The sequence below is a fragment of the Aquila chrysaetos genome, chromosome 20 (genome assembly GCF_900496995.4).
Source record: "Aquila chrysaetos chrysaetos chromosome 20, bAquChr1.4, whole genome shotgun sequence".
NCBI lineage: Eukaryota > Metazoa > Chordata > Aves > Accipitriformes > Accipitridae > Aquila > Aquila chrysaetos.
Window position 1 is genome coordinate 10,593,452 of NC_044023.1, and position 21,557 is coordinate 10,615,008.

General features: G+C 34.2%; 1 protein-coding gene across 1 annotated transcript in view; it reads right to left on the reverse strand.

The window, feature by feature from the left end:
- Positions 1 to 21,557, reverse strand: part of DNAH12 (dynein axonemal heavy chain 12) — a 74,857-nt gene that overhangs the window by 11,924 nt on the left and 41,376 nt on the right. Inside the window, exons 41-60 of the mRNA XM_029995981.1 lie at positions 20,190 to 20,489; positions 18,806 to 18,984; positions 17,017 to 17,209; positions 16,765 to 16,926; positions 14,576 to 14,770; positions 13,620 to 13,753; positions 13,110 to 13,272; positions 12,576 to 12,656; positions 11,208 to 11,384; positions 10,235 to 10,366; positions 9,699 to 9,788; positions 8,005 to 8,145; positions 7,627 to 7,868; positions 7,137 to 7,284; positions 6,122 to 6,267; positions 4,426 to 4,638; positions 3,237 to 3,431; positions 2,177 to 2,369; positions 1,018 to 1,190; positions 368 to 508 (exon numbers count right to left, since the gene is read on the reverse strand). Coding sequence (XP_029851841.1) covers positions 368 to 508; positions 1,018 to 1,190; positions 2,177 to 2,369; positions 3,237 to 3,431; positions 4,426 to 4,638; positions 6,122 to 6,267; positions 7,137 to 7,284; positions 7,627 to 7,868; positions 8,005 to 8,145; positions 9,699 to 9,788; positions 10,235 to 10,366; positions 11,208 to 11,384; positions 12,576 to 12,656; positions 13,110 to 13,272; positions 13,620 to 13,753; positions 14,576 to 14,770; positions 16,765 to 16,926; positions 17,017 to 17,209; positions 18,806 to 18,984; positions 20,190 to 20,489 — 3,398 coding nt within the window. The remainder of the gene's footprint in view (positions 1 to 367; positions 509 to 1,017; positions 1,191 to 2,176; positions 2,370 to 3,236; positions 3,432 to 4,425; positions 4,639 to 6,121; positions 6,268 to 7,136; positions 7,285 to 7,626; positions 7,869 to 8,004; positions 8,146 to 9,698; positions 9,789 to 10,234; positions 10,367 to 11,207; positions 11,385 to 12,575; positions 12,657 to 13,109; positions 13,273 to 13,619; positions 13,754 to 14,575; positions 14,771 to 16,764; positions 16,927 to 17,016; positions 17,210 to 18,805; positions 18,985 to 20,189; positions 20,490 to 21,557) is intronic.

Sequence of the window (21,557 nt, forward strand, 5' to 3'; positions counted from 1 at the left end):
AGATTTCTTTCTAAAACGTTTTCTTAAATAACAGCAATTGTTCCTGACATAGGATGCTATGTAGCACTACGCAGGTCCTTTAAAGGGAGTCAAAGATGTATCATTGACAAAACCATTGATTTTAATAAGCATAGGAACATTCCTTATGTAAAATGTCCAAAGCCTATACATAGTAGTGATGCATGTACTCACATACTCCATCACTTGTAAATATTATCAGTATTAGAAAACCCCAAACATTCATGATATTACTCCAAAGGCTATATTATCAATATACACGAGAACACATTATCTCAGCAATATCTTTTTCCACTATAAGAAAATCATTAGTTTCTGTTATTAAGAGACTTCACAAAAATGGGCTTACATGAGAAGATTACAACATAGCAAAAACGAGAAGAGCAGCTTGTCCTTTTCAAACAGTGAACGACACACATTGCAATACAAATTGTATGTAAAGTGGTCATTTAGATATCGAAGTCGCTTCTCCAAAATTTTGGATTTGTTACTAAAAAGAAAAGAAGTGAGAAACTGAGACTTCAAATTGAATAACTTAGGAAAATCAGTTAAGAAATCTAAATCTATTTAGGGTTGCAGAGGAATCATATTAGGCCCACGTGCTCCACAATGGTCTTAGATGCCCATTTCACCCAAGTTTCAATTATACTCAATGTTTTACAGCTCTTCTAAAAGTCCCAAGCAAAATAATGATCTGAAATCAATTTGCTAGTTAGGTGGTGCACTCATAGTGTTCGTAACGGAGCCTAGTTCAGAATCAGACTTCACCCTTTCTGTAAGTCACATTCTTAAAAATACTTAAATAAAGCACATGCTTACAGGTCATTGTTTGCTCAAACAGTAATTAAAAAGAGCCTTTACTTCATTAACAAATCACATTTTATTTCAAAAACCTGCATTTAACAAGGCATAAGAGGTACATGGTTTCAAAATGGAGGGAACTCTTTATAAGAAGAGAAGGAAAACACTTTATTTTACACCAGAAAAGACTGTATTTACCTATCATGAATAGAGTTGATGAAGAGGTTAACAAACCAACTAAGGGAGTACTGGTACATGGGATCAATGTTTGCCAAGTCCGCAATACTAAAGAACAGCACTGATGAATGCTTTGCAATAGGTCGATAACCTTCTCGAGATTCGGCTATTTTAAGTTCTGTTTTCTCTGCAATCTAAATATGAATAGTAGTTGATAAAAAAAAGCTTTCAATATTCTCTTTTGTACAAAAATATTACTACTTAATAACATTATTAAAATACTTCCATACAGCACTTTATAATGCCAGAGTAAGACAACTTTTATGTTCCAAAATGCACAGTCACAGTAGGTGATAACTACATTAGGTAAAATGAGTACTTGCCCTTAACATAGTACTGCCTGATCTATTTACATATACTACAGGATGCAATAGACAAAACAAAGGACAAAGGAGGCACAATGGTTTCGATGCATCATTTAGCACCAGAAGTATCAATCTTTATCTCTGCAATATTCAAAAACATGGGTAATTTCAGACTGGTTACGTATTTAAGCTCTAGTTATTCTACTGTAAATCAGCTTTATACAAAACAATACTTTGAATATAAAGAAGTTTTTCAAAATTTGACCATCAGACATATTCTGAGATTGCATTTGATAGGCATTAACAAAGAGCAGGAAGGCCAACAGCAGCTTGAAGGAAATGCTAGTATTGGATTTCTGTTAAGTCTATAGTAATAAAAAAAATAAAAATATTTATTCTCTTACCAATGTTATTTAGCTCTCATTGAGTTCAGCTGGTATTTTCATTAAGTACAACAAAAGAATCTGCATTTGCATACCTACGTTGGTCACCCAGATTATTAATGTCTCCCTGAATATTTTTGTCGTTTTAAAAAATTAGTTTCTTCTTTTATCTTAACATGTTACCTTAACTTCAAAATTTGTTACTTGTCACCCAGTCCTTATAGATAGATACATATTATTTAAATATTTTTAATTGGAGACTTAATAAACCACCAGTGAAGATGTGAGAACGGATCCAATTTTATTTCTCTTCAAATTTCACAAGCACAGAATTTCCTCCTTACACTTTGCATCTAATTTGCATTCCTTCTGCTAGATGCAACTTTTAACATTTCTATGTACTGTTAACAAAAACACATATACACTCCTTACCTGCTGTTTTTTTGTGATCTCATTAGCCATTATTTTAGCAGAATCCAAGACCTCGATAGCAGTCTCGTCTTCCAGAATGTTCCCTTCAGATGAATGTAAGGTTTCTAAAATTTTCTTCTCAATTTCTTTTAGATGCTTTTTATTGGCTGCAGATTGAAGGATGAGAGCATTTCTTTCCTCTTCTAATTCTGGTCTGATGAAAAAACAAATACCATAAAAACAGTCAATGTTCACCTTCCACTGACTGTAAAGAAAGCCCATGAAGATGACTCCCTTTTCGTACAATAAATATTTGTGAATGCTCTCCTCAGTTTAAATAGGTTGTTACTGTTCAGCATATGTTTATAATTCTGAGTATAGATTTCTTTGCATAACTTCAGTTCAGTATTTGGAAATGATGGTCTAAACTTTAACATCATAGCATTTTGCACATGTCAGTACATCCTAGTTTTCCTTTATTGTACCTCTTCTGCCTGAAAAAACTCCAAGTGATCTGTGGAGTAAGCTTACTGCTGGAAACACTTTTTTAGCAAACAGAATTTAGCCTAATTGCATAGCCATTTCTGTACAACCTAGAAACTACTTCTCTGTATCTCTGTGAGGGTTCAGATAAGACCCATAATCAGTTTCAGAGGTACTGTGCATTTATTTCATATGAAATTAAAACTAAATCCTCATAATTCTGCATCCTTGTCTGGAAGCTCAGTCAAATTGCAAAAATCACAATAATGACTTAAACTTCAAATAATATTTACATAGTTTTCTAACATGAAAGGAATATTTCAGGAGAAAACTGCCATGAAAAAACAATGATTTTACATCTGCTATTTTAATTGACTTGTGGACACATAACCCACAGTAAACAAGACAATCTGTTTCCCTAACAAGCTTTTTAGATATGACAACTAAAAAAACAACTTTTTTTTTTTTTTAAAGCTGTTACTGAGCAACATTTACACCATGTAACATTCATTTTGCTTTCCAATAAATTAATCTCTCATTTCCTTCGAATTGTGCCATAAAAACTTTAAATGGCTATTTGCCATAAAGAGAGACTTACCTCTCTTTTGCTACGACAATACCTAGCAATTGGTCTTCAAGTCCCTCTGGTGTTATCATAAAATTGAGTAAAGAAACTTTCGTAGCAAGTTCAGGCATATAATGTGGATTTCTCAGTTTTGTGGTAATAAAAAACTTGAAATCACTGGAATACTCAATAATGGTCTCACCAAGCCTGATACATTCCATGCCTCCTAAAGTTGAGATAAGAAATGTTAAGAACACCATTACCTTCTTCAATTACTTACAGAAAAAAAATTACTTTTGTGATTAAATAAAAGCAAATTTCTTGTCAATGACAAATTTCCTGAGAAGGAACAATAATTAATTAATTAATTAATTAATTAAATCTGATACTCTGAAAAATTCTCACAGACTTCAGTGAGACCACATTTTATCCTTAGCAGATAAAATCCAGTCAATCCAATTACTGCCGTACTTTCAATGTGCATATACAATACTGGAAATGGCAACAGAGCGCCATGGAATTATTCTTAAATATGATATTCTTAGATTATTCTTTCCTTGAATTACCTGTCTGAAATAAGAAACTCTAAAAAAAAAAAAACCAACCAAAAAAACCCCCAACAACCAAAGGGATAAAAAGTGTTTGAGCTTTTCTCTCTCTCTTTTTTTTTTTTTTTAAGTACGAATGTGAAAACCAGAAAAGGTAAACTATGTAAGAAGGAAGGAAAACATATTTGTGCTATTCTGCAATTTTTCTCTTTATCCAGGAGGAAAACAAAGCAAAGTTTTAAAACCAAATTCATAGCTACTTAGCAAGTTTCAGAGAAACACAGGAAAATTGTGCCTTAAGCAACATGCCTTGACAACTTTTCTTGATTTGTGCAAAATTTAGTAAATATTAGTATTAGACTAAAACATATGAAAATGAACAACCAAAACATAATTTCATTGAGAATCTTCCCTTTGCAGAGTCAAGGGTCTTCATTTAGTCTCCTATAGTGACATGGTGAAGGTTTTCACATAACACTACTATCATGTGATACATGAATGATATTTATTAAAAAATAAAATAAAACATCAGGCCATTGTGAAGTTACCTTCCTCTTACCACAGGCAGTAGTAAACCAGAGAGTAATAAGAAAAACATCAGACAGTACCATAGACTACAAGATGAACATTAATGTAATCTACTTCAGGGTTCAAAATTAATTTTTGTGTACCTTGTTTTAAAAGTCTGTTTAAGTAGCACAGGTTCAAGTGATGGGTCTAGTTCTTCTCCAACATTTTCTAGCAGAAGTGGAGTTCCAAACTGAATGCAGTTCTCCAGGGTTCTCATATAATCTGTGTCACTGACCTTGATAACATTCAGGCGGTTTTCCTTCTCAAAATTCTTGATCCATTTATTTGCTTGACCTTGAGGATCAATCATTAATGGCCTAGAACATACAAGACACAGTTTTCTCAGTGCTTGCAGAAGTTTTTCAAAAATTTAAACTATTTAAAAATGTTTCTGTGTCAGGCTGTCAAGGAAAAAGTGATACAATTTTGATTCTGTTATTTTAACAGATCAGTGAGAAATGGAGGTATAGATGTTTTATCATAATTTGAAAAGTAATACCAAAAATAGTTTTAAGAGTTGCAAAAAATGTTCATAACATTTTTATAAAATACACCAGAATGCAGAATTCTTGTAAAATCTTGTTCTGCCTCTCCCCTGGAATTCTCAGTATTTAGAATATATTTATTTTTACAAATTTTGAGTTCTTTCTCATACATTTCTTCACTTAAAAAAAAAGTCAACAATTAGCTGCAATTTAAATCTGATATGTTGGTATATCAGCTAGTATAAGGCTGGAAATATAAGTGGGGCAGGGAAAGGTGACAATATTTTAATTTTGTTTGACACATTTGACCCCCTTTGTACTTGCTGATTTCACCTATATGTATGTATTTTAATGTGAGACATGAATGATATCAAACACCTCCTATAACTGCACCCTCAGAGAATTCAGCAACATTCTAAAAATGGAATTACACACTTTAAGCTAAATATAATCTGAATCTATCACAAAGACTAATTCTTAAGAGAACACAGATCACAAAAACATCACTAGAAAGTTTTATAATCTTGTATTTCTACTGAGTGCAGATTATTTGCAGACAGCTATCACAAGTTTTCATATAATGTAGTAGATACTACCCTTGAAATAAAATTTCAGTTGGAATTTAAAAAAAAAAAAAAGTTGTTAAAGGTCCTAAACTAATACTTTATATAGATGAAAGTTTCACACACAATAAATATCTATAAAGCATTAAAATGTCATCTGACAGCCTTATAACCATAAGAACCTGAAGTGGACTGTGATATATCTGGACCCTGCAATTTACATAACCTGAGTCTTATCATTAAACATGTAAAGCATGAGGATTTATGTGTAGTTCTAAAACCAATTCTTATAAATGCTTTGCTAGCTAGTAATAGGACAACAAGGTACAATATTAGAAAAAAAGGAGGGGGAAAAGGAGGGGGGAAAGGAGCGAGGGGGGAAAAGAGGGGGAAAAGAGGGGGAAAAGAGGGGGGAAAGGAGGGGGGAAAGGAGGGGGGAAAGGAGGGGGGAAAGGAAAGAGGGGGAAAGGAGGGGGGGAAAGGAGGGGGGAAAGGAGGGGGGAAAGGAGGGGGAAAAAACTTTATCCAAGAGCACTTTCCTCCTGAGAGGAAAGCTTTCAAGTACCTACATACACAAATCTCTAAAGTGTTACACATCTTAAATTTCACAGGAGCTGGATATAAAGGTTCCACTCTTGATTTCAATCACATTGTCTCTACAGAAGCTACACTGTCTCTAGACATTGTATGTTTTTTTTTAAAAAAAGTGAAAGCTTGTTTGGATTTGAAAATTAAACCTTTTTGTCACCTACCAACGTCTCGAATTGTCAACAATGACCCCATTGTCTACAGAAAATATGTCCGTTGGCAAACCAGCAATATTCCAGGCTCTTATTTTTATTGGGTCACCAAGAGTCTTACTTAAAGAGAAATTCTCAGAACAAGGGATATTTTTCTCCTGCAAAAAAAAAAGGAAAGAAAAGAAAAGAAAACCCCGTTTAACTTTATTCCATGTTTCTTTACATCTTTTATTAAATGCCACTTAAATCCAAAGTGACTATGTGCAATTCCTTAAGAGTTTGAAATAGGTCAAGTATAGGAAAAATTCTGAGAAAAATAACATCATAGTTTCAACAGCTAGCTATATTTCCCCACTGAGTATTTACTCTCTCTCCAAATTTTGTAGGATTTGTCTAGTTTTTTCTACATTCTAAATGTGGGGATTTTGTTACATAAAGTTATGACAAAGCATTACCTTAAGAAACTCACACACAGTTGGAAATCCTCTAATGACTATATCTTCCAATAACTCAATACAGTAATCCAAGGCTGATTCGTTACTGTTGAATGTCACAGCCACAATCAGTGACTTCAAGTCACTTGATTTATGAATTATGGTGTTAGTATAAGTATGTTGGAACTGTCCCTTTGCAAACAGCATAATCGACCATTTAATTAACATATAAATATGTGCCAGTGTAAGTTATTATAGAAGTTTTTTTACATTATACATAACTGCATTTTAAAGTTAATTCTTTCATTTAAAGGCAAAAAGAGAAAATTCTGAGATTTTATTTAAGTAATAATCAAGCCTTACAAAAGTCAATGATGTGCTCTTGTTTCTGATATGGTACTTTAATTCTAGAGTAAATTAACTGATTTAATTAAATTAAAATTTACAGAATATTGGATCAGCAGAATTTATCCCATTGATCTTAATGAGTTTTACTAGGTTAATATTAAATAAATGACAAGCTATTTTTGAGGCCTTTTGCAGTAGTGTGAAAAAAAGCAAACAGTCATTTAAATCTAAGATAACCTTCTAACCTTGCACAGTTTGCTCCAGTCTTTGGTACATTCTTGTCGAAATCCAGCAGTAAAAGCTCCAAGATATGCTATCACACCAGCTGATATCAGAACATCTCCTGTCAAATTATCGTATGTGTCTTGAAGATCATTTGCAGCATTATTCCATCTATAACAAGCAGAAAATACAGAAAAAAATGGTGCTGAAACCTCCACATTAATGATATTGACAATAAAAATCAACCTTTTCTGTTGTTATCTTAACTTCAGGTGGAGAATAAGGACACTGTGTTTATGTATTTTCTTATTTTGAAGACTTTCTCTACAATTCTTCAATGTTGCTGCCCATATTTTTACATTACAAACAATAAGGAATCTTTCAAGGGCCCAGACTGTTACAGTCTTCAGCAGTACAGCCCTGAGAGATACAGCATTAAAGGCTCAGAGAACTGATGTTCAAATTCAGTTTCAACAATGGCTGTTATATCTGACATTTGAATGTTAACCTGACCTTGATTTCTCTCCACCAAGGCCTCCAATCAACTTCTCTGCTCGTTCTAGTTTTTTAGCACACAGATCAACCTGGAATTCTAAACGAGCCTTTTCTTCAGTTTTCTCAGTGAAGGTTCGTTCCAAAGCAGCCAAATGATTTTCAACTGCTGCAAGTTCTTCTCTCTTCTGATTCAAGAGTGTCAGTGTCTCTGCTAAGGACTGCTGTGCCTCTCTTAAACGCTCTTTCTTGGGTGCAACCACCTATTCAATTACAACCAATACACAAATGCTTAAAGCACATTTTTGTAACTTCATTATTTAATACAATGCTTAGGGTGAATATACCAAGCTAAGGAAAGATTTCATAGCACTGAGGGGACTAGGATCAAAAACGCACCTTTGCAACCCTGTCATACACCTCCATTGCCATAATCCATTTACATAAACCCTCTGCTGCTGAGGAAGCTTTAGCCACCTTTTGTGGATCAAACTCAGGATTAGTCAAGTACTCAGCCCGAATCTTCTGCATGACAGCTGCCTGGATAACAAAAGCATTACAGCTCATCAAAGTCTTGTGGCTGACACTTTAAAATTTACACTGATTGATTGCCATTTCTCTACACAATGAAATAGGAAAGAACTGCTCAGTGTTAACTGTAGTAGAAACCGCTGCTCACTTATTTCTTTTGATTTTTCCTATCACGCTTTCTGGTCTTTTCTTATTTTCATCCTAATCCTGTCCTATGCCTTTGGTATGTCTTCCATGTGGCAGCTACCTAAGTGCTAAGAGCATTACAGTCACATAGAAGCCTTAATTTACACTGTCCCTTGTGCAAAAGATGCTGATTTCATTATTTGCTGTCTTTTCTCATGACACAGCTGTTAGGGGTCATTATAAAAACGTGTTTCTACTAATCTAAGACAAATCCAAATGAATTACATTGCTTGTGCCTACTTTTGGGGACTATTTTTATAAAGGGCTATTTTTTTTTTTTATAAAAGACTATTTTTATATTCAATTTCCACTGAATTGGGCAAACAGCAAGAATCATACTCTCAGTAAGGTCTTCGAGGGAGATGGTCATATTTTAAATAAAGTTATATAGCTAGTACATTTCTGCATTTACTCTATATTCTTCTAGTATACTTAACAAAACATTACCCATTTTGTCAACGTTCATTCAATCAAAATACAACTAGAAACAGCCATTAAGAAAAGCATGAACGTGGGCAGTTATTTAAAAATAGAAAAAAGTTTATAATGCCAGAGTAATTGATTTAGAAAAACTAGTACAAAATAAGGCATAGAAAGGTTGGACAGGGATCACATGTTCCTTGGTTCCACAAAAAAACCAAACCAAAACCCAAAACAGAATACATGAAATGAGGTTAAAAGGACCCAGGTTCAGAAGAAACAGAAGAAGATACCTCTTCATACCACTTAAAGTAGACTTCTGGGATGGTTTGTAAAAAGGTCTTGTAGATACAGAAAGTTTACTTGGGCTTAAGCAGAGTAGAGAAATTACAGAAGAGAGATCCACTGACAGCTACTAAACACACAGAAACTACATCCAGCTTTGGAAGTCCTTCACTTAAAGTGCTGGAGGCTGGAAGAATATTTGGAGAAATTATCATATATGCTGTTCCTACTCTTTCCAAGACACCTGCTTATGGCCATTTTTGGACACAGGATAATGGACAGGACAGACTATTTACTCTGATACAGGTTTTTTTACGTGTTATTTTTACCTTTTGATGAGATACTACCTATAAATTGCAAAGTTAGAAACATTTGTGCACAGAATGACATTTCATTCAAATAGAAGACAGGCTGTCTTCCAAAAGAAATTCTAAAACCTTCTGAAATGCCACTTGGAATGCTCACCATGAGGAATTTTGACTCACTTTCCATGATCATACTCATCCTATAGGGATACCCTATCATATTGTAAAGATCCTTGGTCATAACAGAAGTTGACTAACTTGGGACAAATGGGGCCTCTGATATAGTATTTTCTAATTTTAATTTTTTTCCCTGCAAGAAAGCGTCTACATGGTAAAAATCACTGAAAAATTACACAGAAGTCTTACTGGAATATTGTCCTTGTCATACTCTTTCAAATCCTTTAAGAAATTCATGTCACCAAGCAGTTTCTTGCTTGGAGTCCAGTAATCCAAAATCTACAAAATACAGTAGGAAATATCTTTTCAAGCTTTCAAACAAACACACGAACAAAAAATGACAAATCTCTTTTAGCTAAAACTCATGTATATTTAATACTGATGACCTCGTATCTCCTTGAGACGTCAATAAAGGAGAAAGTCTATCAGATCAAACATTTCCCCCAAACCATGCCCAAACCCCAAAACTGAAGAATGGGTCAGAGAAGAGTTATGTATTATCTATTATGTAAATATAGAGTCAAGCAAATTAAATGTGTTGCCTTTGCACATTACAAAACTTTAAAAATTTGGAGTTCTGCAAGTTTTCAGTAAAATAATGGATGGAGGCCGTAAGTACTGGCCTACTTTAGTGGACCTTGGGTGATCTTGTTTACTGAAAAGTGCTCTGTGTTGAGAAGAACATGAATTACACTTGTATTTGAAACTATTGTCTGCCATTTTACCTTGCCTCCAGTCCCTGAAGGATCTGCAATTTTCTCAGGTTTTACGTCTTTCATGACACAGACAGCAGCCATGACAAGTTTGACACCAGATGGAGGATTTTTCATTGATTTGACAATTGATATATCAGAAGGCTTAAATAAAAATCACATTTAAAAAAATTACGACAAATGTTATGCTTTTCTCACCACTAAGATAAATGAACTAACAGAAAAAAGGGGGAATTATAACACCATTATCAATGAACATAATTAGAGAGGACTTTTAGATGGGATGATACAGTGTTAGCAAGACAATTAACAATATCCATCAATGTGTCCTATGCAGGGGAAATAAAAATGAAATAAATGCTAGTAACTGTAAACTAATGATTAATTAAAATTATCATTTAAAAAGTCCAGGGGTTTTTTTTATTTATTTTTTTAATTTTATTTAAAAAGTCCATGTATTTTTTGATACAATTCCGTAAGTGTCATCTAAGACATATCATATACTTCACAACTCCTACTAAACTACCTCCTACTATACTAAGTTCCTGCAGGACTTTCCCAACAATTCTGCTTTCAGATCATGTGTAAGTCATGACAAGGACAAAACCTTTAAAGCAAAGATCGAGATAACTCTTAGCTATAAACAAATGCCATGTTACACACTGGCAGTCAACATTAACTTCGCTCTAAGAGGAAATTCAGCTGATACCACTGCTGGTAACTTCAGGTTTTGGTTACTTTTACCACAAGTGGGCTTTCTTGCAAATAAACAATTTTTTTAAATGCCCCCCTCCCATTGGTATTCTGAGTACATGAAGAAGAAATATATTGAACAACGACTGTACAGGTCCTGTCCTTTGCCAAAACCAAGGAAATTTAACACTTTTCAAATTCTTTTCATCTTAGTGCATTCTTTCCCAAATAAATGGAAGGGTTTAATCATGTTAAATAACTCTTTCAAATGCTGAAGTTTAGATCAGCTTGCCTTCAAAGTGTCAAGAGCATCAAGTGCGGCCTCCAGGGCTGGGATCGCTTCTGCCAGGTCACTCTCACATTCATTTTTCAATGTCTGAGCTTCTTCAGCTTTTTCTGTAGCAATTTCTTCATCTACTTTTACAGTTTTTCTCTTTTGTTCTACTTCTGCAGATTCTATTTCTATAGTCTAAAGAAAAACACATGGGTGAGCTTCCTACTGAGCAGTGAATGATCAAATAAACTGAAATTACCCAGTATAGCGCTTATGGAATACTCTAAAATATAAAGAGAAAATTGAAGTATTTCAATATTTTCATATATTTTCAAATTATATTAAGGGAATAATTTGTTTCTTAGCATAATGCAAAATCATCATCGAGCTTTAACAGTAGGTAAACTGCATGAAATCAGATTACTGTCAATAAAAGCTATTTAAAGTATGTTTGAAGTTCAGGAGACAAACTCAATGTTTGTGCATCAGGCTACAATTAAAAAATGACTAGCTTTTATAGTGAGTTTTCATAGCTTCAAAGTCTATAACATTGACTACTAAAAGTTATTTTCTTTTCAGTGATGAGTCAAGACTTCATACAAGTACTCCCTTTTCAGTTCCACATAAGTGACATCTAGTTTTCTTATATGTTTGTAACAGTAGGTAGAAGAGAGATCACTGTATCTAAAAACACTTACAAATCAGAAGTGCATAAAAACATCAATCAAATCTTGGTTTTTTGTGATGTGACAGTAACATACTAGATAAGTGTATTTGCAAGCCAGAATTTTCAAAAACATGCAAGAGATTGGTTCCTACATCCCACTAAATTTCTATGAAGTGAATCCTTTCAGAAATCAAGTGTGTAATCTCTGTGTATGCAAAGACAGACTGTGCAAAACTGTTCTTGTTTATTTTGTATGCTGAAGAACTATATGTGGTTTTTGCAAAGTTTGTGAATGATTTTGGGAAATCCAGCCTAACCACTATTAGCATGAAAGTTCCTCTAACATCCTTCAGCGTGGAGCTTAGGCAAGGACTGTACATCCAGAGTCTGTACCTTACATAAAGAACACAATTTTCTTACAGTTCTAAGGATATAAGCATAAATAGTGACAAGTTTCACAATACTGCAAACCCCAGTAAACAAGAAGTAAGCTCAAAAACCTGAATTCAACTCTTATTTTCTGAAAGTCACATATCAGCAACCTTATACAGGCATAGTCTTTAGAACCTGACTACAATCAGCTGAGATACTGAAGTTGAAGTACATTGTATGATTAAGATTCCTCGTTCAAAGCTAATTCTTACAAAGGTGAAATTATGGATCCCAAGCATACACATGCTTACATTAAAAACCACAAAATTGTATTTGTATAACTCTACCTTCATCATGTTTGCATTATCAAATTTAGCCTCTTCCAGTTTGGGCTGCAGCTGAACTAGTTCTTGTTTCATCTCACCAACCTATACATATGCAGAAGAATCAGGTAGGATTCAGAAGTGCCAAGTACAATTTCCAACAAATTCTATAAGACCTAGATTTTACCTAATGACTAATTTATTGATAGAAGGAAATAACATTGTTTCAAATCAAAACACCTCAGAGACTTATTTTTTATCTCATATGTGCAATCTCTAATTTTAAGAGCTACATTCACTTACAGTCACCTGTTAACCATTTAGCAAAGGGAAGTTCTGTTCACATACTGCTAAGCAATACATGCTTATAGGTCTGTGGCCTCTAACACAACTTCTATGACTGTAAGAAAGAAAAGGTAAAATACATTTCTTATAGTTTTACTGTCGAAGCTAGAGCTAAACAAAATCTGAAGTAATGCTTTTGACTGACTTCTCCAGGAAAAGACCAGCTTTTGCCAAACATTTTGTATTTTCAGTTCCATTTTCGTCCTAACTCACTTGTGATTCAGCAAAAGCTAGTTTATCTAGTCCATTCACGTATTTCTTCTTGGCTTTCATTACAGCGTCTCGTTTCTGAGTAAGAAGTTTCCGAAACGCAGCAATAAGCTCAAGATAAGAAGCAGGAGTAACATAATTATGGCGTCCCAGACTTTGCAAGAACCTATTAAAAAAAAAAAAAAAAAAAAAAAAAAAAGAGTACCTTTAAGTTTTGTTTTCTTTTTTCTAGTTTAACTATTGTTAGCAAAGTTATGTAACTGTTTGACTAATAATAGGAGTAAACAATTTTGACAATTTTATATATTTTTATGCACGCAGATAGTATACATTAACTTTTAAAACAGAAACTAGTAGTAATGAAACTCAATCACCTGCTATATTGTTGTTTCTTGCTTCTGAAAATTCAACTTTTGAATTGTGTTGCTCAATTTACTACTTTCAACAGCATAATCTTTTCCCTCTTAATATTTCTATAAATTAATGAGTTGTTTTCAACAGAAACAGACTGACCTTACAGAGAGTGACAAAACTGAAGTATGAAAGTATTTACAGATTGGCACAACTTCCTGACGCTCACTGTCTGTGAGCTGAAGTGTTTCTAAGAACTTATTAGCCACACGTTCAAGGGCATCTTCAGGCCATGGCTGAGGGAGAATTGAAGAGAGAAGCATTTCTAAAATTCAGCTGTTAGCAGTCTTTATAATTTAAAAACAATTTTTACCATTCAAACCACCAGAATGAGACACACTAGTCCCAATTACGTCTCAAGAAAAATTAACTGATATGAGGGTTAGATCGGGCAGCAGGGTCACTACCCATGCAATCTTCTCTGGCAACTCCTGGCTGACCTTCTAGTTGAAAGCTACATATTGCCATTCTACCCAAAGATTTCTGTGTCTATGTCATCCTTTGGCAGAAAAATTAATTAATGTCAGCACCAGGCCAAGCTATAGAGCTAACCGCACTTCAGTGAGAGTAACACCCATTACATCGAGGATTGTTAACTACAGTAATTTTCCAAGTTTTATTCTGCTATAAAAGATCTACTGATAAGCAACAGGACTTGTATTTGCTAGCCATTCCCATGATGCATGACCTCTTAACACAGAGCAGAAATTATGATAATTTTACAATCACATTGAAATGGTTTCTCTAGTCCTTTAAAACACACATACTATGCAATAAAATGACAAATCACCATCACCAAACTGAGACTATTCACTACTTCAGAAATGTAAAATTTGTAGCAACAAAATTTAAGTTTCCTTAGTTGTAAAAATGCTTAGATTGCATATCAAAGAGCTCCCAAAATATTACAAAAAATGCCTATGCTATTTTAAAATTCTGAAAAACATGGAGTACTTCTATACAGAAGACAAGAGAAAAATCTAATGGGACATAAAAATACAGATTCTTAGAAAACTGAAGTAGTTTGTTGAGAAAACAATATAAATACTTTCACATACCTGGAACCAATCAATAGTACAGCAGTTGATGAGTGAGGGAAACTGCCTCAGACGATTGCGGAAAGCATCTCCAATTGGGCTGAATGCTACCACAATATGGAGATTTTCTTTGCAATGGTTCACAAAAAATGCAAACAAGGCCAAGGGACTGAGTTCTTCATGTTTATTGCCAGCCTGAACTATTGCACGAACACCCTTAGGAATAACACATAGTGTAAAAACTGTTATATAATTTCTCATTAAGCACTTCTAAAGTCCTATAGCAATCCTGTTAATGAGCATCACCATGAAGTAAATTTTTTATTGATAAATGAAACAGAATAAACTAGAAAAACTGTAGTAAACAAATAAAGTAGTAGTAAATAAAGTAGTAAATACTATTTGAGAATAGGATTACAGTATTTATCTGTGACCCTGACAACTCATTCTAGAAACGATCATCTGCTGCTTTGAGCAACTGAGAATACATCAGAACAAAACCTAAAAATCCATCCCAAGATGAGTTCCAGATGGATAAGACACATTAAGATCAGACAGAGGGTTAAGACATTCTGAAGAATCAAAATTCATAATCATATGCCTCAAGAAATAAAGAACCAAACGCTTCTAATGATAAATACAACTATCAGGTTTAACTACAATCAATCTTCAGTCATTCAAAGATTTAGAAGATAGAAACAGATGACGCAAATTACTACTCTCATTACACAAAAGCCACTACAATAAAAGCAAATGTTTTTCTCATCATCTACACTTTAAGTGCCACGTAAGTCCCCTAAACGATATTTCAAGGCATTAACTTACTAAGAACTTTTTTAGCTTTAATATTATACTAAAATATGCTGTATTTACCTAATTGGAGAGGAATATTTAAGTTTCAAACATCAAAACATATTCCATTTGTTCATTTACCAAAACCAATAATCTCTCAAAACAAGAAGAAACCTCTAGATTTGAAATTAAAGACTACTTCATAAAAGTATTATTATCCTCAATTAATTAACAATCCATGAAACACGGACTATAAACCCCTAAAACTCAAATTATTCTTCCACAAAAGCATGTATACTTTACATAATCCCACAATTCAAATAAAAGACAAAAATTAGTTTAGTAGCAATAGAGTAAAAGTGGAAATATTTGGATGGAGCCAATTTAAATGAGTAAAAACCAACTTTGGTCCAGTTGGCATATTATGGATAGCTACCAAGTTCTAGCATACACCAATTGAATATGTTCGTACAAACTATATAATTGCAAGAGCGCCACATTATCTTAATATTGTTATTATATACCTGGCAAGAATGAAACAGTAATAGAGAAAGATGATTAGAATTATAATCTAACTTCTTTGCAAAATACATGGAATGCAGGTATCAACATGCTCCATAACTTAAGCACAAGAACAAACAATACAGTAACATTTATCAAGTGACATAGCTATTTCAATAAAAAACATTTGTGTATGTACTAAGAACCACTTTGAATGTCAATAGAAGCATACCTAAGAAATTTATTAGTAAACATACTACAGAGATATGAAGAGAGCACAGCGTACAGTTCCAAATATTGTTAGCTAACATTGTTTCCAGCTTGATGTATTCAAAGACTGATGCCCCTCCCTCCCAACTGGTGACTGCTATTTTGAAAATCTAAGCCTGATTTTAGTTAGAAATTTTTTGAAAATTGCCTGAGTACATTGCATCTTTACTTCTGAGCCTGAATTCATGGAGCACCCTTCCCCAACTTCCCTCTGAGTAGAAATGTCAGGACTGAAATTCTGTCTAAAACGCCATAGTGTCCTAGACAGCAAGGGTCTATTGACAAAAGCAGGCTGTGTTTTTTTAAAAAAAAGTCTTTGTCCTTAATTGATCAATGAAAACATTATGAGGTACGTTCTTTTTGTGCACAATAAACTGCAAAAAATAATTATGGCCACAGGGTGTTTGTGAACAATCAAAGCTCCCTACGAGCACAACTTAATGTGTTTGTGAACAGAATGCCAGGTCAGAACTAAAGCTAGTAGTAGGCATAAGCTACTCCATAAGTTTAATAATAACTGGCTGATTTACCTAAGGTCTCAAAAAAAGTCACAGAATTAAGTGCATATATCCAAAGGCCACACTTCACACTGAACTGACAAAATGGCTTAAAAGGGAGGTGACATTAAAGAGAATTTCTAAAGATACCTCTATAATTTCTTGTTTTTCATCTGCTGCAAAAAGATTGGGTACTTCCCCACTGTTGAGGACACTGTCAACATCTTCTAAAAAGCTTTCTTCTTTAATTTGTGAATCCGTGATTATAAATACAGTTTTCAAGCCTTTTACACCAGCATTCTTCAGAAGACTCTAAAAATGCAAGACAGTTGAAATATTGTATATTCCAAAACATCCTTCCTCAGAATTAAGTAAAAATGCAGACAGGTTATTAATACTCACTTTCAGATCTTCTCTCCACTCATTTGTACCATAGGTCTTAGAAATCTCTGGTTGAAAAACACACATTTTTGCCATGAATGCTGCTAGACGAGTCAAAGACTGACGTCCACTTCCTCCCATTCCAACCAACAAAGCATTACCCCCTGGCTGCTTCAGAATGTGACTTATACGAGACAAATGTTCCAACACATACCTGTATTTGAAACGTGCTGGTTACCAGAACGGCAGAAATACATATACATATACATTTGTGAATGTATAGAAGTAGCATCTCCAAAACAAATTTCTGAAGGTGGGGTGGGGTGGTGGGAAGAGGAAGAAAGGGAGTGGGTTTGCACCACAAAATAAAAGTGAAACTTACAACTCTTCTATTATACAAACATCAGTATTTAGCTAAATTACAAATTACTACAAATTACTGAAAGGAATAGGCAGTGGTGAGAACAGGAGCACTACATGGATAAAGGTGTCAAAGAAAACCAACAGAAATTCTCTACTTCTAAACCATAACAGTATTATCAGTTTTAACTTTCTTGAAGTATAACAATTTAAATACTTTTAAAGGAACAACTGGGGAAAAATGGGTTATATCAACACCCTCTGCCTCTGGCAGTATTTTATAACTTACATGTGAAATAGATATTGGAACAACATCTTCAGAAAGCAGTATCTGCACATTACTGAGAGTCCTATCTATTGTGAAAACACAAGTACAGTTTATCTTGGAATATGCAGCAAGGTCTACAGGAAATGGCCTGTTTAAGCACAAGGCTAGGGGTAGTTAAAGTAAGCTGGGTAGCAGTTAAAAGTGGTCTCAAAAAAAGGGTAAGGCATTTCAAAGAAGATAAATTCTTGTTTATTTTGATTGGTTAGAAAAATAAGAGAGTCAAATCCAGGTGTTATCCATGAGATTGGACTCTAAGCCTACAGTCAGACATGCTCTCCCAGCTGCTGTTCAGTGAGGTAACTGGGATATTGCTTCTACACTCAGGAAGTGCCCTCTGATCAGAGGCCGCCAGCTCTTCAAACTCCCAGCATAGCTGTATATAAAGGTACTCACAAATCCAGCTTGTCAAAACGACCTAGACTGAAATAGACTGCTATTAGAAGTGTTTAAACTATCCCTAATTACCTTTATAAAGCATCTACGTGTCAAGTTACACTGGCAAGTATGAAGAGGCAGTAATCTCTAGCAATAAAGAGGAGGGGGGAGTTCTGACCTCCCAATCTGTCTCAGTTGTAGCTCTGCCTGATCACAAGTTAAGGTAACAATAGCAGCACGCAGAGTCTAAACTTTCATAGGATTAGCTACAGCACCAGGCTAGGTACACACCCCAAAGTGGGGCACAGCTGTGCTGCATCACAACGGAGCAGGCAGACAGCGATGATTGTGCTATATCTCACTCTGTACCTCACAACCATAGAATCCTTGTCCTTGGTGAAATGAAAGTCCAGTGGCTGCAGACAAAACTGATATCCATCTTCACCCTTAACAGAGGCCTAGCAGAAGTAGAGCACCCACCTGATTTGGCGCACAATGTTTCTTTAACAACCAAGGGATGTATTCAAAGCCCCTTAGGAGAAAAACTTCTCACTATTTACTTTTGGATAGAAAAAGCAGGGGCATAAGAGAAAAATCAGTTCACTTCCATCCAGAACAGTGTAACACCACACACACTTTTGTGGATGCATAAAGGGGAGGAGACATACAAAAAACACAGCCCACAAAATTGGATATACTGAATTATCAACTACTGCTTAAAGCTCTTAATAATACAGATCAATGCACCTGAAAACTACAAGGTTCATTCTTGTTTTGTGGGTCTGATTATATTCATCCAAACACTGCTCCACAACATCACTGAACAGCTGAATGCTTGGAATTTCAACATAAAGTCTTTCATCTCCCTCAAGTTCTGGATTCATGTAGTCACCAAAAAACAAACTTCTCATGTTTTCTTCCGTTACCTATGGTAAATATTCAACAAATTATGAAATCAAGTTTAATATTTAATGAACATATCCCTCACTGGAATTTTAGAAAACAAAGGAGAATTTAGACAAATATTCAAGACACGAAACAAGCACTCTGAAATATTTTGACTCACAGATAATACCCACCTCAAAATTCTCTATTTCCCATATTAAACAATATACTTATTCTTAATTTGTTCTTGGAACATAATTGGCTCAAATAGCCATTAACAGTCTCACAATCATGACCTTCAGATTACACCAAATTTATACAGATGTATGTTTAGCAATTTTCAATATATTATGAAATGGATAACTAAGACCACAAAGTTATTTCTTCTATACATCAATGAAGTGACAGTGGAAGAAAAAAAAGAAAAACAGAAAAAGGAAGACAAGGCATACAGTCTAACATGATCATACAACATTTTAAAAACTAAAATTTCATAACAATTACAGAATGCTGTTTACCACACAGTAACTCAGTCACAGGCTAAATTTAAAAAGGGAATATTTCTTTATCCTGTAAAGCAGGTCTCTGGAAGTCCATTGAAGAGTATTTATACTTGTATTTCTCCTTGCAGGCACAATACTATGCGCAGATCCCAGCTACTTTTGTGGTAGTGATTTATAAATTACTCTGGTTGTTTCTGTTACCTTATCTCCCATTGCCCAAAGATTCAGTATGTGGTGTTACATCTCCAAGAAAAGATGTGACAGAATTTTTTTGAAAAGTTGCTCTGCTGACCTACTGATTAATTGAATGCTTTATTTCTATGTGCAGACATCTAGGAGCTTAATAAAACACTACGCCTGATAAATTGAATTTCATAAGATATAAATACCCAGGGGTTTTGGGGTAAATCTGAAAAAATGTTGCACTATTTTTTTAATTGAATAAGAAACAAGTTTTTGTTTCACTATCAAATACACAAAACTCTTTTATGGATAAATAATAAGTTTATCCACACCTTAAATGAAATGCTTTTGAAAAGAACGCTTACGTACAACACTTAAACCTTTCCAAACATTTTTACTCTTTTTTTTTTTCCAAAGAAGCCATTTTGCCAAATTCAACTCAAATTTTCAAGCACCTTTGATCCAAAATTTCACCTCTGATTGAGAGACTTACTAGTCCTAAATTTATAAGTCCTATAAGGAAAGCAATTGTTTTGTGACAGGTTAAACATAATACTCACAGGTGTGTTTCCTTGCTTCAGGTGTGCAAAAACCGAATCAAATGCTTCTTTGAAATGTTCTTTCACAATATCTTTCATTAAATTGAACAGCCAGGCTCTATCATTGTCTTCCACTAGACGGTCATAGAAGACCCGAAACACCTCATGTACAAACAGCCGAATCATTACATGTTTGCTTTCAACTGATTTTCTCTTAATGAGCAAGCAGCCATGGATAACACGTGAAAAGTCACGCAGGTTGAATGTATAATGAGATTTGGCTGGTGTGGGCAAAAGATTTTTGATGGCCTTCTTGTACACCTTAAGATAATAACAACAAAGAACAAAATCAACAAAACAGTAACACCGACTATATTATTACAATAAATCTTAGATGTTTTCTAAAATTATATTTCTCCAAGAAAAACATTTCACACTTAATAATCCTAATAATGTCTAAAGATCTCAAAGTCCTCCGAATGTATCAGATGCACCTTCTGCAGTTCTGGAACTAGGTACTACTAACCTAACTGCAAATGGAAAAAGTAACTGTAGCAAGAGTAAAGAAATCTGTTGTAGGACCAGGAATACCAATCAGGTCTCTTGACTTCCTTTAATTATATGATATCCTCCTTCAAGTGAAGGACTGAATGATATGTAATGGTAACTTCCTAGATTTTCAGTTGTTTAAATCTATTTGTTTGCATAACTACAAATTACTCAAAAATAGAGTCAATAAAAATGCTGAAGGAATAGGCAGATCAAGAAAAGTGTCTTTTAACTACATTTTGCTCTGATGTGAAATGCATCAGCTGTGGTTAGCTCATGCTGTTATAACAGAAACAGTGTCATTTCTTATTACATTGAACATAAATAACATGCTGAAGTAAATGCTGACAGAGGAAACTTTTAATCTGTCTCTGTACACTCACAGATGAAGACAATTATCAAACATCAGCCTGCTAAAAAAAAACAACGTACAGTGAAATCAAGTGTTACAAGCTTGACTATATCCATGGTACTGAGTACACATTCCACCTGTTGTCCCATGTCCAAAGCCCAGCTCTTGTATTATACTTTAATCCTAGGAATTAGAAGGTATTGCTTACCAGGATGAAAATTCATGTTAGAACAGATTTTCTAGCAGGTAAATGCATATGAGTCTAACAGTATAAACAAAATTTGATGCAGTCTGATGAGAAATACCTGCATCACTATTAAAAGACAACACTCTGAAATTGGTCTAAGATGTATCCTGACAAAACTGAATGTTTTAAACATGTAGTCAAATGCATTCAAATCGCTAGTAGCTGCTACTATTATTTTCTATTTAAAGAAGCAAAACTTGTGAATTTCTTGCAAATTATTTTTTTGTTTGTTTGTTTTGGA